We start from the raw sequence: 18,727 nt of genomic DNA on the forward strand, positions 1-18,727 counted from the left end.
GAGGGAGCCCCACTCCTCACTGACCTCCCTCTGACCCTGAGGCTCAGGCCCACCCACTAGGACCCCTTCCATCCGCACCCACCCCCCAGAGGGCAAAGATGTCAGGAGTCACCTAAAGAAGACAACTGATACACATGGGAAAGGGCGTGTGTGTGTTGGGGAGGAACACAGGAGGCTGGCGGGAGCGGGAGGAGGTGGGCAGCCACAGAGAGCTCCTCAGCAACTCTGGCCGCCTGTTACCCCCCCTCCCGACCTCTGGCCACCCACTCCTCTCACCTGAGGTGGCTGCGAGGGTGGAGTGCGTGCCTGGCTTGGGAAGGGCAGAAAATATGTGTTCTTTAGTAACAACTCACTGCAGGAATACTGGAGAAGTGAGGGGAGGGTCTGAAGTAGCCTGGGCCTGGCTGGGAGGCAGGACTCCCAGCTGCCCACATCTGCAACCCTGCCTGCCCCCAGCCCACCTTAGGAAGCCAGCTCCGCCCCACCTGGGGGCCTGGGTGGTTCCAGCTGCCTTGTCTCCCAGCAGGAGACCCACCTCTGGGCACTGGCTGTCTGGCCCAGGTGGACCTCTGTGACCTCCAGGGGGAGCCAGGAGGGCAGGCAGGCAGGGCGGGAATGAGGACGGACCAGGGAGAGCTGCCGGGAGAGCTGAGAGTGTCTATGCACTCAGGCCGAGGATGGGATCACTCCAGGGTGCAAGGCTGGCCCCCAGCCTCAGAAGGCCTCAGGCCCACACCTCGGCCGGTTATCTCCTGACAACACTCAGTACTCCCACGAGCCTTCAGAGAAACCAGGCCTGACTCCACTACACATAACCAGCCCCTCCACAGGCAGCGCCCACGGGGCTTCCCACGCTCCCACACCCTCCCTGCCCTCTATCTCCTTCTTCACACCCACTCAGATGCCACCCCAACTTCTCCTGACACCACCCCAGTGCTGGGCCACCTCACACTACCTCTCACCCCCAGTACATAGATGACTATATTTTCTGAGCCCCATGGTTGACCATGGACAGAATGTCTGGGTAGGTACCAGCCAGGACACCTGCACCTGGGCCACACCCCAACCCACTAATACCTGCTCCAAGCAGATGCTCAGATCACCCCCAAGAAAGCAAGGTGAGTTCTGACCCATAGTCACCTGCGGCAGAAGCACAGCCCAAGTCCCTTTGTCACTGGGGGTTTGAGAGGGCCCGCCAGGTGGGAGTGTGCCCAGAGAGGGTTTTGGCTATGAGGGCAAAGGACCACCTGTCTGCTCCGTGGTGCATCTCAAAGTGATTGGGTGGGGGGCTCACTTAGGACCCTCAGGAACCCAGGGTTCAGGATGGTAAGGAGTGTCAGGGAGAATGGCATTCAGTCCCACCACGCTCACAGGCTACAGGGCATTCCTGTTACTCAAACTCAAGCCTCATCTCAGATCCCGCAGGAGATTTGGGGGAAGGGCCCCTGGGAGGTTCCCCCGCTGGCCCTGCTCTTCTTATCCACCCTCATTGAGCATCCCTGGCCTCTCCTTTGGGGGAAGCAGGGAGGTAGAAGCTCCATTTCCCAGCCTTGGGGCCCATAGGTGGGATAAAATTCTCTTCCATCCGACTCACCCCAGCTGTTGTGTGACTGCCAGACTGTCAGCATCACCTGGCCATCCAGCTGCATACAGAGCCCTGGCCCTCACTCCAGCAGTGTCCCTGTGGGGAGGGGCCCTGCAGATATCCGGCAGTCCCTTGTGGGCCACCATTGTTGGGGGTAAAGCCCTTGTAGCCACCATTGTGTGTGATGTCGTGTTCTCCAGTTTCTTAGATAGGGGTTGTCCTATGTTCCTGCAGGCTTCCTCATACCCTCTGGCCTCGCCACCCCCTGCATTTCCATTGCTGTCTTGCCAAATCTTTAGAACCAAACCAAAGGGAATGAGACCTGCAGTGGTCCCAGATCCTCTCTTGGGTCTGGAACCCTCGGGCTTCCCTGATGAGGATCCTGGGGTGTTGGGTGGGGGCCCTGGACTTAAGCTAAGAGGACTGAATAGACCCCATCACTTCCTTCCTTGGGCAGGTTATTTCACTTTTTTCTGAGCCTCAGTTTCCTCCTATGGAAAATGGGGCTAATCACATCTTAACTCACGTGAGGCCCGCCTCAGCACGCCCGGCACACAGGTGCACTCAGATGTCCTCTCCTCTCGGTCCTCTCATACCACAGGCGCATGAGAGCTGTGTCTGTGGGCTCCAGGTTGTAGCTATTCCCGGATCCTTCACTAACCCTCCCTGCTGATTCTCTGGCTTCTGTGAATTGCAATAGAGACTACTCATAGGGAGGCTGTGACTGGCCTGGCACCATGCCATGTACTTACTGTATCCTTGTGTTTACTCTGAGCTGAAGAGATCAAAGCTTAGGAAAAGTGTTTTGCCTGGTGTTATTAAATGTCTATTAAGGGCAGAGGAAGAATGCTAAGCCAGGGGTCCTGGGCACTAGCCGGCCCTTTCATCCCAGCTGCAAAGTGTGCTTGTTGACCACTGGGCTCTGAGATTCTCTGGAGAAAGCCCAGTTCCCGGTGCTCCCTCCCCAGCCAACCCCAAAGCCTGAGGTGGAGAGTCATGGTTTATTGAGTCGTGGCAATGGTGGGTTGTCTTTAAAAAAAGAAAGAAGCATGAAGGAGAGAGGCCCGACTGGCTGGAAGATGACTCACAGAGGCCAATGTCTGAGGTGGGAAGAGGGGAGCTCGGCACACACAGGGCTTCCTGTGCAGTACTTAGTCAGGCCTGGGGGGCAGAAGCTGCGGGAGCCAGAGAGCCAGCCTCCATTCGGGCTTCCTGCTTGCCGCAGGGTCTGTTCAGTCACTTGGGCTCTGGCCGCACATCTGGCTTGGCAGGGCCACTGAGAGAGGGAAGCAGGTTCCCAGCAATCCTGCCTTGCTCTGCCTGGGGAGGGCTCTACCCTGGGAGGGCTCCTGCTCACCCCTAGGAGCCAGAGGTCCTTGAATGTCTGTCTTGAGCTGAAAAGGCTGGTCTGGCTGATGCTTCTGCCAAAGGGATGTTCCATGGCAGGGGCCTGGGTGTGCTTGTACATCCACAGCTGCAGCAAAGGGGAGGCCCGCTGATCACCAGGTGCAGCTTCTGGCTGACTTGACCTAGCCCCTCAGCCCATGGTCACGAGGGAGATGCAGGAAGAGCCAAGCAAGCTGAGAGGAGCAGGTGGGAGCCTCAGCTCTGGGGCAGGTGGGAGGTGACTCTCAGGGTGGCAGTGGCTGCAGGCTGGACTGGCGAACACACAGCCCACACTGCCAGGGCTGCTGACAGAGCCACAAAGGTGCCTTTGTGCACCCCTAAGGCTGTAAGTGGGCCCCAGATGCCATCCCTCTCAAGCTCCTGGGCTGTCCCCTCATCTTCTGTATTTCTCCCCCAATTCTGTCTCTCTCGCAATGGGGAATAGGACAGTTCTCTCTCCCTGGGACTCCTGCCCCTCATTAAGGAGTCTTAGAGGACAGTTTAGCCTTCTCCAAAGTCATCCTGTCTTTTATGGTTCACTAAGTCAACCTCACAGGGAGTGAGCCGCAGTGCTGGACTTGTGGTTATTTTTCATGTAATAAATAAAGATTCCTTTGTGTGACTCTCTGGGGCCTGTCCCAGACTGAATCCTCCTGTTGCTCAGTCGCTCCCACTGTCCCCATGGCAACTACAGATGGTCAAAGGCCGTGGCGGTGGAGGGCGGCGCGCTCGGCCTTGATGTGGAACTGTAATAATATGGGGAACCTGGACATGGTGAGAAAACAACAACACTGCTGGTCAGAGGGGGAAATTGCACTGCAGCCCCTGCACAGCTAAACTTTAAGACAGGCAAGTTAATCATTTACCCCTCCAGCCTATCTGATCATCAAAGATTAACTCCTCTCAGGCTCTATTTCCTCCTTCTCTGGCTTCACCTTTGAGTTTCTGGCCAGAGTGGGAATGGTGGCTTTTGCCCCTCCCCTGCACAGCTGCTTTGACCTTCAACACCCTCATTTCAGGCAGAGGGCAAGAGAGAGCAGTTGCCTCTGGCACCCCAAAGAACCAAGCACATGGGGGATCACCAGGGACTCCCCAGCCTTGCTCAAATAGCACAAGATCAGGGACTCGCATGGGATTAGAATGGGATGTGGCCAAGGGGGATGTGCCTTTGAGGGCTGCAATGGGGAGGCTCTGCACACCTGTAGGATGCACAGCTCACGAAGGCCCCTGGAGGAGGCGCTCTGAGCCCTGGCATGGCTCAGCACCCTCACCCTTTCTGGCTAAATGAAACAGAAAGATGGCTTGGGGTTGAGCCTATCTGAAAAACAGCATCCAGGTCCACCCCCCTCCCAGTCATTTCTGGAATGCCAGGAGGTCACTGGAGGAGAGGGTTTTGGGGGATGGATGGTCCTGCCAGGTCTGCGATGGTGCCCTCGGGTGGGCCTCATTTGCACCACTGCTTCTCTCTGGCTCAGGTTTGCTCTGAGACACTCAGTTGTCACTCAGGGAGACTCCAGCTGGATTACTCAAGTTCCCCATTTATGAGGCCTGGTTTCCTGAAATGCTTCTCTACCCAGCCCAGGTCCCCAGGGCAAGAAGGGTGAGGAGCAACCCCGCAGCTCTCTCTCTGGACCTCATCCTGCAGGTGGTCCACACCTCAGATCAAGTATCAGCAACATGGGGAACAAAGGATTCTTGTGTGAGGGTTCTGGTGCTGAAGCACAAGTATTTGTGAGCCACTTAGGTGGCTCATATGGGCCATGGGAGGGCGTTCTTTGCAATCTGCATGCTCCCAGGCAGGAGGGCAACATGCACATCTGCAGGACGCCCCTGCCTCTGCTGGACCTTAAGTCCCCAAAGGCAGGAAGTCCACCCTGAGACTATTCTTGAGTCCACCCTTGAGTCCTGAGTCTTACACAAAACAGAGATGCCATAGACAGGCCTTGGGCAGGAGGCAGGAGGAAGAGGCAGGGGCGCCCTTTGCTTCTGCCCATTCCCCAGAAAGAACCAGACACATTGCCTTCCCTCCGCCAGCTTGGGCTTCAATAACCCATCTCTCCAGCCCTCCATCTAACCTGGGCCTCCCAGCTTTTTGAGGGTGTTTGGCCCAGCCTTGCCCCCAAGCCCACCCCACAGAGCAGAGGGCCCAGGGCCTGGGAGTGACTTACTCAGCAAGCTGGAGTTGGGGAAGCGCCAGGCCTCGCTGTAGGAGGAGTAGGGGGTGTGGCCGTAGGCGTTGCCAGAGTATTCACTTCCTGTTGGAGGCATGCAGGTGAGAGGCCTATGAGGTGTCAGGCAGCCATGCAGGGCTGAGGGTAGGGGAGAACAGTTGGGCCTGGCACTGTGGGACAGTGCAGCTGGAGCCACCCTGTGGGAGCCAGAAGGCCCCCATCAAGCCTTGGGGACCCCAGTCTGCATGATTTTGGACAGTGCCCTTCTCCAGGTGCTGGAGGCCCTGCCACCCCAGGCCCATCCCCCACAGGACTCTCAGAGAAAAGAGGCTATTAGGATGCCCGTGTTACAAGGAAGAAACGAAGTCTTGGGATCTGTAGATGCTCATACAACCCAAGGGTTTGGTGGCATCTGGAAGCCATGTGGGACTCTGGGACCCAGGGTCTGACCACTTCCACACTGCCTGGACTTTCTGCAGAAGGGCCTTCCTGGGAGGGGCCAGCGGGAATGGGAGGGGTCACAGAGCAGCCACAGAAGGAATCCTCCAGGATAAACTTTTCCACCACCCTAGGTATGAGTTTCTTAGGGACCTTGTGTGGTGGGTGGGGTTGCTGAGGATTAAGGCAGGCCTCAGGCCCTTGGTTTCTTGGGGGAACCTGTGCCATGGACTTGCTCTGTGAACTTTGCTGGCTGGCCCAGTGCAAGTCTGTCATTTTAAGCAAACCCAGTGCATGCATTTACACAAAGTAAATGCGATCACTTCTTTCCATGAGTGGATTCTTGGCTTTGCCAAAAGAATTATTTACCAGGGAAATTACTACAATGTTGCTTAAGTAACAACAACAAAGGCAAGCAGACCACCACAATTACCGCTGGTACTTGGGACAAAGTTAATGTTTGCAAAGCACTGTCCTGCACGCCGTGGCCTTTATCCTCATGGTCAGCCTATGACGCACTTGTAATTACTGCCAACTGGTAGATGAGGAAATCACTGCAGGGGATTACCCTGTTGGTAAATGGCAGAGCAAAATCTGGTTGTAGGGCTCTTGACTCTAAATTCCAGATAAGCCGTTTATGTGCTCATCGAGAGAGAAAGCCAGGTCCCTGTTCAACCCTGAGGTCCCATGAATGTTCCCACCACCTCTCAGAATCTCATTTGCTGGGAACTAAGTGCCTTCTGTGGCTCCTGGTCTCCTTCCCAGACTCTGGAAGGCGAGCTTAAGACTGCCTGGCTCTGGAGTTGGCCTGCCTGGAGTCAAATCTGTGTTCCCCACTTCCTAGCTGTGTAACCTTGGACAAGTCTCTTAACCTCTCTGAACCCCTTATCTGTAAATGGAGTGAACTATTGTCTCTCTTTCATGGGGTTTTATTGAGGATTAAATTACATGATACACAATAAATGCTCAGCTCTGTGCTTGATATATAAGAAGCAATCAGGAAATGCTACATTTAGTATTTTCCCAACAAGCAGGTGTTAAAATAAAGCTCCATGGAGACTCAAAGCAGTCATTTCCAACCAGGTTTAAAGCCTGGCTTGGGGGTCAGAGAAGCAGGCATTTGCACAGGAGGAGTGGAAACAAGAAGGAGAAGCATGAAGCAGAGGGAGGCTATTGGATCCTTCCTTGTCCAGGGAGTCAGCACTAGTCAGGAACACAGTAAGTTCCCTGGGGCAGGGACTAAGCTGAAAACATCAGACACACAAAATACGTGCAAAGGATGGGAGGGAAAGAGCAAGGAAAAATAAAAGAAAACTAAGAATTCATTTAACCCATTCATTTTACAAATGAAGAAACTGTTCCCCAGAAAGGGTGAGATATCTGCCCAAGGCCACATGTGCAGCAGATCTTGTACTAGAACCCTGGCCCCTTGCTCCAATCCAGTGCTCTTTCTTGTACCCCACAATGTGATTGCCCCATGTACTGCTGGCATATCCCAGAGCTCCCTCTCACAATGCCCTGGAGGAAACTGAGCCTATGTGGACTACACAGCAAGGGCCCCTGAGCTTTACTACAACCCCACCCAGTGCCGGACATTGCCCACTCTAAAGGGCAAAGGAGGGAGCTGGAAAATGCATTGCATTCTGTCACTTATTCATGCATTCACTGGCTCACCTATGCTCAAGTACTGAGTACCTATCTGCTTCACTCACGTGGAAGTTGGGGCAGGGGGCAGGGTGAGGGGGTGATGCACTCCTGGGGGCTGCATCTTCCTCCCTTCCTGCAACCACGGTGGAGAGAATGCCCCTGAGCCCGTGAAAGGCCAACCCATCCTTTACTCTGCATCCACCCTGCTCACCTGTCTGAGGACTTGGCCTCTATAATCGATCCCTTCTCCTCTTTGTTTTGTCAGTCTCTCCTTCCCTAAGTCATCACTCCCTTCGGCCAGCAAAAACATGCTCTGCTATCTTCTCTTTTAAAACACCTCTTCCTACCTCATAACCAGTCACTAGCCCCTTTCTTGGATCCATGGTCTCTGTCTTCACCTCGTCATTCCCCTCCAGTCAGGCCAGCACTGATCCTCCCAAAACCTCACGCCCTCTACCTTGATCATGTCATGTCTGTTGCTATGTTCACCAGCCCCTCAGCCTCTCAGCTGACTCTGCTGAGCAGGTCTCCTGATCTCCCTATCTGGAGACAGTTCATCACTCTCTCTGAGTCTGTAGATTTCAAGGTGCCCACCCTTGTGGTTTGCTTCCTAAGCCACTGGCCTTTCCTTGCCACTCTCCTGCTGGTTCCTTCTCTGCTAGAAATCTGAATGTTGAAGACCCGCAGGCCCGGGTTTGCCAGCCTTCTGTGCTTTTCCATCCACATTCTCTTTCTAATGATTTTGTCTAACTCCTTGACATTAAATAATAGCTCAGTACAATGGCTGAAATTTATGCCTTAGTCAAGATTCTTTTCCGACTTTAGACATATATCATGGGCTTACTGGCTTATGAAACCGGGACCTAGGAGGTATCTCGATCCCAGCACAGCCCAATAGGACTGTTGATTCCCACCTGCCACACACTGTACCTCTTCCCTCCCTAGGTCCCCATGGATATACTTGCCACCACCACCCATGCATTTTCCCAAGGCCCAAGCCCAGGAGTCATCCTTGTTTCCTGTTTTTGAACTTCTACAGAGAATGCTCCAGCAGATCGTGTTGGCTCTGCTATCAGAATATATCCTCAGTGGCTCTTTTCCTTCACTGCTGCCTCCTTATCCCAAGCCACTGTCCTGCCTTGCATGAAATATTGCCATTTTCCCTCCCCTAACTGGTCTCTGTGCTTCCCACCTTTGTCTACAATCCATTTTCTCAGCAGCCTGAGTAATCTTAAAGTTTGACTCAGTCACTACCAACATCTCATTTTATAGTGCTTTTCTGCTCACTATTCTTGGATACACTCTCCCTCTTGCTCAATGTGACTCTGCTAAACTAGTTCCTGCCTCAGGGACTTTGCACTTGCTATTCTTTTGGGCTGGGGATGGTCTGCCCCAGTTTGTCACTTGGCTGACCGCTTTGAACACCGTCTTCAGGGAGGCCTTCCCTGATCTCCCAATCTAAAACAGTTATCTCCTCTCCCTGTGACTCTTTATTACATCATCCCATTTTATTATCTTCACTTATCACTATTTGAACTAAGCTCGTTTATTCATTGACTTGTTTACTGTACTCTTTTCTCCACTATTAGGTCATAAGCTCCATGAAGAGAGGGACCTGTCTGTTCACTGCTATATCCCCAGCATCCCATACTGTAGATCCTCAACCAGCATGTGTTAAGTGAAAAAGTGGTGAATGGATGGAAGAGTTCAAGGATGGCTGACAGCGTGGATCATGGAAAGACAGATGACGGAAAGATGGACAGCTGAAATGATGGATGCACGAAAGGAAGGATGGATGGTTGGATGAAGGAAGGATGGATGGACCGATTAAGGGTGGATAGATGGATGGATGATGATGGAAGGAATGAAGGGAGGGAAAAAGAAAGGAAGAAAAGGAAGGAGGAAGGATGGATGGATGATGGAAGAATAGAAGAATGGACGAGAAGATGCATGGATGTACAGAAAATGTGCGTAAAGTTGAATGAACGGAAAGCCAGAGGGATGGATGAATGGATCCATCTATCTGGAGTTGTCAGTGCAGCTCCAGAGCTGGTGAGAGGGTTGTTAACTGTGTTAATGACTCAGGAACAACAGCAACAGTTGGAAGGAAAAGCAGAAGATGAATGAACAAGAGGAGTCTGTGTCTCTGCCCTCTCCCGGTATCATTCTCCTATTGCTTGTTCCGTTATTTCTGGTAAGGTGGAAGGCAGTGTGGCATAGTAGAGGAGCCCTATACTTGAAGTCAAAAGACCCGTGTTTGAACAAGTCAGCCATTGAGTATGGTCATGATCCTGAACATCACACTCTGCTTTTCTAAGCTTGTTTCCGTATCTATATAAAACTAGGATTGTATAATTTCCTGGTCTCATGGTGAGGATTAAATGAGCAATGAAGTTATATAGATGAATGGCCAGGCACACAGACATCCATAACAAATGAGCTCTTCCTTCCACAATGGGTTGAAGAATGTCATAGGTATGCCTTGCAGTAAGCATTGATTATATACCTAGCACATAGTAGGTACTGAATAAAGATTTATTGATTTTAATGGAAGGAATGTCCATTTGTCAACTGGGAGATTGCAGCTGCTGGTAAGAGATGGACAAATAATTTCTCTACAAAAGAAATTCCTTAAGAATTCATTTGCATGGAGTTCTTAGGAACAAGATGATGCATTTAAATAGTACTGCACTTTCTGAAAACTGATTTGTATGTAACTTATCAGGAGCCCAGGCATCTTGCAAGGCAAGGCCACTCCCTTTTGCAATTCACCTGCCTTTGATGTTATAGTTGTGCTGGTTTTTGCCCAGAACACCCACTCAGGATGAGGTCTTTCTGGAAACCTAGGGCTCTGATGAGAGGCCCAAACCTCTCAGCTCCCTCACAGGCCACACTCTGAGCCCCAGGAACCCCCTGCCCTGTGCCTGCCCCCAAGGAATGATTCATAATTAAGAGAAAAGCCCTGTGCTTCATGTTTCTGCCTCCTCCTCTAAGCAGGCGGCAGGGGAAGGTGGAAGGTTGGAAGGGGGATGGGGGGAGCCGACTGGAGCCTGGGATTTTGATTGAGAGGCCCCATTATCCACACTCTTAAAAAAATAACCGAATCTTTTCCTTTTTTATCTTGACCAATCTCATTTCACGCTCCAGAAGAGGAGGGGAGGGAGGGAGGGAGTCGGGGCCAGGAGGGAGAGAGGAGTCAGTATTCTGTATTTTCAACGCTGCATTAAGCACATCCCCACGGTAACCAGGCAGCAACAAGTGCCAGCTCAGCAGGTTCCCAGGGAGAGCAGAGCCTCCTTCCCTCTCTCACTCTCCCTCCCACCCCTGCCCAGGAGAGCCCAGCCCACCTGCCTTAGTGCAGGGCACCCAGAGTGGGTGGCTGGCAAAGAACAACCCCTGCCATGGAGGGAAGGAAGTAGGCCTGGGTGAATGTGCTGTGTCTGGGGTCAGAGCCAGGGAGGTGTCCAGGGCTGGCATGGGGGTCACAGATGCCCCAATGCAGAGCCCCTTCCAGAACTGCCAGGTCCTCAGGCCTCTCCGGGCAGTGGAAATGACTGTATTCCAGCCAATCATCCTTAAGTCCTTCTTATATGGTTCCTAAAAGAGTAAGACTCACCCTAAGACACTCTCCTGGTTCTCCTCACTTGTCCAGGCCTTGAAACCCTGTGTCACTGTTGGGTGATGATCATATTGGTAGACAAAGAAACCCAATGACTGGCAGACAGGATCCCAGGACAGTTCAAACGATGATGGAAGAATACTTCCAGCTCACCTCACGATAGTACTTGGGAAATGAGTACCTAGAACATGGATCCTGCCTTTGCAGGGGTGAGTGAGGGTGGGTGCAAAGGAGGATATATTTCAACCATCTTCATCATCATCACCAGCCACACCATTCCTATTCAGATTTTACAGGGAGGGTAAACAGATTCATCAGAGCTAAATAATTGGGAGACAATGGGTTGCTCAAGGGCCAGGCTTGTGTTTGGCTTACAGTGTTCCACGGGCCCTTAGGATGCCCTCCATCAAGGCTCACCAGATCAACAGAAGAAGTGGGGAGCTAGCCTGTCTCAGAGTCTCCCTTTCCATCATGGTGGGGAGTGTGGGAGCAGGTGGAAAGGGAGCTGAGTTGGGGTGAGTTGAGAAGCCAAGACTGCACTGAAATCTTGTCTGCAGGCATTTTCAAGATGCACCCTTGAGCCCATCCTTCAATGCCCTCTGGGAAGTCTGTGCATGGAGCGTATCCTGCCTCTTGCCCCCTCTTGCTCCACCTTTGGCCAACACTTTGTCTTTGCAATACTCCTCCTCCTGCCCAGTCCCTCCCCTTACCTGCCACCATGCCTGCGATGGCAGAAGAGGCATAGCTGCCCTGTCCACTGGTGGGGATGTGGGGTGGGTATCCAGGCAGCGTGGGCCCCACCATCTCTCGCCCTGGAAAAATACAGCAAGGGTCATCAGTTAGGCCAGAGTGGGCTCCTGTACTCACTGCCTTGCTCCCCTGAGGCTCAGCAAGTCCCATCATGCCAGGCCCACTCTCTAAAGCTGTTCTCCAAACACACTTCTTCCCCCCGTCCTCTGAGCCCACGGTCCTCTCTCTGTCTGGCCTTCTACAGAACAGGCTCCACCTTACAGGGAGCACCTGCTACTGCAGTCCTGTATGATTCCTTGTTCTCCAATGATTTTATTCATGATGAATCTTACTCATCCATAAAAATATCATGGTACCGGCAGGAGCCTTCTAGGTCCTCCTCATCCACCATGGCGTCGGCACAGCAGTGGGCACGGCCGACCTAAGCAGACACCACGGAGGGGCACTGGGCTCAGCTCACAGCCTTTCAGCTCCAGCTCCGAGGAGCACCGAGAGCAAGGCCTTGAGAAGGGATAACAAAGGTGCGGCCTGCTGGCCCATCACTCTCCTCTTCTGGGCCTGTGGCAGACATTGCTGATCAATCACTGCACTCTCTTCCACTGAGCCGGAGACTAGGTCCCTACTCCTCGACCTGGCAGTCCAGGTGGATACAGCCAACAGAGCTGCAAGCGACATGAAATCTGTTGGCTATCGCTGACCTGGAGAGGAGATGTGGGCTGAGATATTTAGTGCTTACACATGACCATGAACCACACATCTGTCAATTCCATTCCTGAAAAAGAAATCCATTTTGAGCAAAACAGACACCTGTCTCTCTCTCTCTCTTTATCTGTAATTTGTGGGTGATGCTGAGACAGCTCTGTAAAGACCTCATTTCCCTGGCTCCACCTCTTCTCTCCCTCAACCCCCCGACTCAGTCAGACCTTCCCTATTTGGAGCCCACCTGGCTGGGTGGGTTTCTCCCCATTTACTCCATGTGCCAACAGCCGCAGCCCTTCCCTCAGGCCCCTTCTCCCATTGCCCCTGTGTTCTGCAGGCCCGATTGGACTCCCCTCACCCAGGGATCCTTAGCAAGGTTTGCCCAGGTCGGTCCTGGTTATGACAACTGTCCCGCTGTATTTATTAATAATTCCACTTCACTTTCAAAGTGCCCCCATTCAAATGATGAGTTATTTTGGCCATTCTAGTTCTTGGTGATGTTTATAAGATTTCTCAGGTTCAGTCTATGGCACTTTGGGCCAGATAGGCCTCTGTGTGGGCTGTACTCAGCATTGTAGGGTGTCCAGCATCATCCCTGGTGTCACTCACTGGATTCCAGAAGCAGTTCCTGCCCAATGGGACAATCAGAAATGTCTCCAGATAATGCCATGTGCTACCAGGGGCAACAGCACCCCGGGTGAGAATGACTGCGGTAGGTTGTGACCATTCCACCCGAATGCCTCTGCCTCTTCCACATCGGGGGCTGCTTTTCCTCCCTGTAAGCCCCAGTCAGCCAGCTTCCAAGTCCATGCCTTCTACACGGCTGCTTGCCCACCTGCCCTCCTGTCAGTCCCTAGGAGGTCCTTCATGTTACAGCCGCACCATCACTGCCTCGTGATGATGGACAGGGCGGCACATCCCGTGGAGCCCTATGAGCTGCCGGCTCCTTGCCTCTATTTCTAGAGATTCCCAGAAGACAATCCATTCATTCAACAAATCCTTACTGAATTGGTATGATGTACTAGGCACCCTCCTGAGCACTAGCAGATCAGCAGTAAGCAGGGGTGCTAAATTAGCAAGGCCAAGGGCTGAATCAAGGTGAGACATAGGCTGGGATGGGCATTGGGAGCCAAGTGCAGGGGGTCAATGAACAAGACCGGGCCTACCAGGCTTCTGCCTTCTGGAGGGAAGGGTCTCGGAACCAGAGGGCTTCAGTCCTTACCCTGCTTCTATGACAAATGTTCCAAGTGCCCTTAAACCAGCCACATATATGCTCCAAGCCTCAGTTTCTTTGCACACAAAATGGGAACAAATGAGACTAGCCTTACGTACTTCATTGCCTTGCTATGATGTTGTCAGTGTATTTCAGAGCTATGGTTTCATGCTACAGGTGGACACTGATGAGTGCAAAGGACACCTTTATAGATTGTTATATGTCAAGAGAACCCATAGAGAATAAATCCTATTTGAAATGAGCCATCAGTATTCACTACTTAAAATTCATTTAAAATTGTGTGAATGTTTTGGTAAGAAGGAACACCACCCTCTAATTTGTTTGATGCAATGTCCAGCCATGGTTGGTGCTGGACCAAACAGGGTGGAACCCATGGGGATTCTACAGTTGGGTTCAGTTCACTTGACTCAGATCTAAATAAATGAGGGATTGGAAACACAGGTGAGGAAAAGGGAACTTTAGTGTATTTAGAAGTGGAGGGAGAAATACATAGAAGTTACCCCCAGGTAAAATCTGATCATTCTTCAAGGAAGATTACAGCATGATCAGGTCTCAGACTCAGGCGCTCGGCCCTCAGATGAAGCCTATGGCCAGATGCTGGGGCCCATGCGTGGGAAGGGGCAACACGCAGTCTGTGAGGACAAGACGGGTAGAGGATGACAGGTGGTACGCACAGGAAGGTGAAGGGGAAGGGGCTGGCTAATTCAGGCCTGATGCCTCCTCTCTTTCTCTCCCTCCCTGAGAAAGAGCGCTCTAGATCCAGGCCAGACTGTGGCTGGGGGCCATAGTACTCAGTATCTTTGAATCGTATCTCCTAATCTGTTTTATGAGGAGCTAGGTTAGATTAGAGGCTGAGAACTGGGTGCATCTTATCACTTGATTGATTGCGAGGGGCTTTCTGGAGCCCTGAGTTCAGAAGGATTCTGAGGCTGCATTGGTGCCTTACCATGACTGGGGATGTGGGTGAGGACATACCTATGTGCTGGGTACTCTCCAGGCATCTTCTGGCCCTGGAGCCCTGTGGTGTGTACTCCCCCTGCTCCTGACCTTATCCTGTCCCTTTCCACCACCGTGATCTCTGCAGCTCATGGGTGAGCGCCCAGGCACATGTTCCCCTTAAGCCACAGTTTGATTTAGTCATGGTAGCCCCCATGGCCCCATCCCGTAGAACTAGCCCCCAAATGGTGTTTAGAATTCAGCAGCCTCACTCCCCTGTATTGTGAGATTTTAATCTTTGTCCCCCCTCAGTCTCTGAATTTTCTCCCAGCAGGGCTGAGGCTTCTGAATCAAATGCTGGAGCAGACCCCCGAAGTCTTCCATGAAACTTGGCCCTCCTGGAAAGCCTGGTAAGACTTTGTTCAGGATGGCTCTCACCCAGACCATGGTAAAAAACTCTCCTGTCAATCCCACAGATCTCTGCTTCAAATCCTTAAACACATGGTTGCTTCCAAATGCCAACCTTGTGACCTTCTTAGAACTGAAACCACAGAAACTATGAGGTAGATGCACGCCTTCAGGGCCTAACCATGCCCTATTATCAACTTATTTATTTTTAAGCCTTTCACAGTCATTTATCTTTGACTTGTAATTCCTCTGCACCCAAATATGCTTCCAACACAACCCTATTTTAAGAAGCTGACACATGTCCAGGTCCATGTTAATGGGCTGCAGAGTGGGGTTCAATGAGAAAACAGTAGCATCCCAGAAATATTAGTAAATATTGCAAATATTCGTAGAGACCAGGATCAAAAACCATGACTTGGAGGAATTCAGAGGGTGGAGGTGATTTCAGACAATTTTATTTGTCCCCCTTTGATGTCTGCCCTCTAAGTGACCCCTTTTCAATTCCTTATCTTGTTCTGATAGCAAGGAAAATTTATAGCAATCCAGAAATCTCTTTGGCAGGACTGAATATAATTTTGCACAAAAGGATGGAGGTGGGTGACAACCCCTTTGATGATAAAACCAAACTCAGAGCTTTCTGGTCAGCTGAATGGGCGCCATCCTGGAACAGCCAGGACAGGGGTGGCCCAGGATCACCTTGATCAGTACCGGGACCTTGGACTGGGGCATCTGAAGGGAAGCAGCAGGCATGTTGGGGGCAATCTTACTGTTTCCCACACCCTGATGTTTCTTCTTTCTTGGCTGATTAGGGAGAAGCCGAGACCCAGGACAGTCACCCTGGAAACTGCACTATCAGAGTCCCTGGGCTGGAAGAGGAGGTGGGAGACAGCAGGAGACTGCGAGGCAGGCAGAGGTTTCTCAGGAGGCAGCAGGGGATCCTTCATGGACCCGCCCCCTCTTCTCCTGGCTGCAGAATTACCCAGGAATAATTTAGTCTCTCAAACTCACTTCCTCCCCTGGCTAGGTTTCCAGCTCCCCAGGCCCTCGAGGTCCTTCTCCCTCTCATTTTCCTCCCCCCCGCAGTGTCCTCCCAGCCTGCTGTCTGTGGCTCTGCCGCATTGCAGACATTAAGCCTGAACTTGGCCAGGGCTGCAGGGGGTCAGTCTTCAAGAGGCCCAGGCCAACACTCTGGGCTCCGCACAGGTACCAGCCATCCTGTGCCTTGTGCCCAAGCCACAGGGCTGGCCTGGCTCTGTGAACTGCAGCCCTGACTTTCTTCCTGCTCTTGGAAACCTGCCTGGATCCAGCCCCTCCAAGCCGGGTACTCCTTGCTTTTCTTGAGTCCCTGCCTCTGGGCTGCATCTTCAGCCCTTGGGCTGCACCCTGGGCCCTGTAGGTGGCCATCTGCCCTCACATCCTGCACATCAGCCTCAGCTGGGCCTGGCTCTGGGGGCCACCTGCCTGAAGGGCACACTGATGTTATGTATTTACTGCTGTCCACATGACCACCTGTGCCTACTGCCAGCTGCCAGCTGCTTTGCCCCATGGGGTGGATGACCACCACCCACCCCCACCATGGTCTGGAGGGTGGGCATGGCCACTATACTAAGAGCTGATACAAGTTGGAAGCGTCACCCCTAGTTTGATTGCATGTTGACAGTGAAGGGAGAAAGTGTGGGAGTCTGGGGCAGGGATTTTCCCTGGGGCTTTTCCACCTACACTTCCTAAGACTACCCCAAGCAGTGCTCTGCTATCCCCTTCCCACAGCCATCTATCCTCCCCTCTGCACTCAGCGGCTCCTACCAGCCTCTCCGGCTCATGCAGTAACTGAGGAATGGCTCCCTTCACACACCTCATCCACACCCTCGGCCCTTACCTGTCCCATGGCGGCCCTCCTGGCCCAGGCCTGCTATTCACAGGAGGCAGGCTGGCAGCCTGGCAGGCTCCCCAGGGCCCCACACTGGAGGTGAGTCTTTTCTATCCTATCCTCCCCTCATCTCCTATTTTCTCTGTCTGACATCACTACACTCAGCTCATGGAGTTTTCCCCCTTAGTCACACTGGTCAAAACAAATGACCCATCTCCACTGACTTCACCCTCTTCTGAAATTTTGAACTCTGAGTCAACATTTTCTTCCTTGTTTCAGACCCTTAAGCAAGGCCTCTCTGCCCACACACTTGGGCTTCCTTTATTAACCCTTTACCTCTGCACCCACCTCTTCCAAGAGGGTCTCCCACACTAGATGTGGGGATGCACAGAGAAAAAACATCCAGATGCCAGTCAGACAGAAAACACAGGGTCAGTTATAAGAAAGGGTCAGTGGATGCGAATATGATGAAGCTGTGGCCCCTCGGGGCGGGCAGGGGTCTTGCTTCTCTGGTTAGAGTGGTTTTCAAGTCCAAGTACTTTCAGCAGGCAGAGCCCCCATTCTACATAGAGTGGCTCTTCATTTGTGTGCTTTAGATACTTGGGTTCCTTGGTAAAAGTTTTCATTTCAAGATTGTGTTTCAAGGCCCAACAGAGTTGAAAACCACTGGCACAGAAGATTACCTGCCCACTTCTGGCTTCCTCCATGGGTCCTGGTTCAATGCCTTGGGCCCACAGCTAAGAGTCTCATCTCTGTGGAAGCCCTTCAGATATCTGGGGGCTGTTATGGGTCTCTGCCCCGCACACCCTTACTCCACCTCAGGCTTCCTCCTGCCCAAGCCAAACACCCTCAGCTCTTTCAGCTGCTGTTCAGGCCCTGGGCTAATGTCCTTCTGCCAGGGAGACCCAGCTTTGCCAAGGTCCAAACCACAGGCCACCCACTCTCAGCCGGCCAGAGGGCAGGAGCCCATTAGAGACCCCCACCAGGCCCTACTCCTAGGGCCTGTCTCATCAGTCAAAGGGAAGATTTACTCTAGATGCCCCAAGGCGCTTGCAGCTCTGAATGTTTGGAGGCTGATGAGGTCCCTGATGGGAGGCCCCCTCAAGCCCCTGTCTCTCAAGTCAATCTGCCTGAGTGACCTCCAAGGGTGACTCTGTTAAGCTGGAGGAGAGCTGCACTGTGAAGACCCAGCTGGGACTGACCCTCTGTCTTTTTAGAAATTTGATCCAGAAATTGGCTATGAAAGCCAATTACTTTTTCCCTCCAAAGTTTTCTTTTTCCCTTATTTTTTATTTTTTACCCAGACCAAGGGTTCCTGCTTTACCTGGCTCCTAGCCTTAGAGTCCCTGCTCTTCCATGGGGCCTTGGGCAAGGTTCTGGAAATCTGCCTGGCACCCCATTTCCTGGTACTCCCAGAGTGCCTGCCTTTCCCATGGCATGACTTCGTGGACATGAGATCCGACTCCAGGCATCTCCAAAAGCTACCAGAGGATTTAGGGCCTCTGACGATGGCTGGAAGGGCTGGGGGCCAGAGAGGGGCCTGGACCCAGACCAGGGGGCTGGCACCTGCCCTGGGGACCCCCCACCCGCACCCACGATAGCTGCACGCCAGGGACCTCCCTGTCATACCTGAGAGGAGGGCCTGGCCCGTGAACTGCCCGTACACGGAGGCAGCATGGGGAAAGGCATTGAAGGGTGGGACCGAGGCACCTGCTGGGACCCCGGAGGCGACTTGCTGCAGATCCAAAAAGGCGGAGCTAGATAAAGAGGAAGGGGTGGAGCTAGAACTGGACACCTCGGGGGTTTCCTGCTTTATGGCGAAGGGTGAATGAGGATCTGCCGGAGGGAGGGAGACAACAAGGAGAGAGGGGTGTGAGATGAGGGGGAGGGAACATGCACAAGTCAAGCCATGAGAGGTGGGGACGGGTGGGGAGTGCTGGGCCGGGCGGCTCCTCTCTGAGTCTGGAGGTGAGGTAGGAGGGTTCTG

At 52.7% G+C, this 18,727-nt stretch overlaps 1 protein-coding gene across 11 annotated transcripts in view; it reads right to left on the reverse strand.

Moving 5' to 3' along the window:
- PAX8 (paired box 8) overlaps positions 1–18,727 on the reverse strand; it is a 59,965-nt gene that overhangs the window by 1,672 nt on the left and 39,566 nt on the right. For 2 of the 11 annotated variants that reach the window (XM_037012016.2, XM_037012015.2), the window contains exons 9-12: positions 18,370–18,497; positions 11,557–11,658; positions 5,140–5,226; positions 1–3,736 (exon numbers count right to left, since the gene is read on the reverse strand). The exon at positions 1–3,736 is cut by the window's left edge and continues 1,672 nt beyond it. In XM_037012016.2, the coding sequence (XP_036867911.1) occupies positions 5,140–5,226; positions 11,557–11,658; positions 18,370–18,497 (317 nt within the window). In that variant the 3' untranslated portion in view covers positions 1–3,736. Of the gene's footprint in view, positions 3,737–5,139; positions 5,340–11,556; positions 11,659–18,369; positions 18,577–18,727 lie in introns of all 11 variants that reach the window. The other 9 variants (XM_017663979.3, XM_017663978.3, XM_017663977.3 and 6 more) reach the window with 7 other exon arrangements.

The sequence above is a fragment of the Manis javanica genome, chromosome 1, assembly GCF_040802235.1.
Source record: "Manis javanica isolate MJ-LG chromosome 1, MJ_LKY, whole genome shotgun sequence".
Classification (NCBI taxonomy): Eukaryota; Metazoa; Chordata; class Mammalia; order Pholidota; family Manidae; genus Manis; species Manis javanica.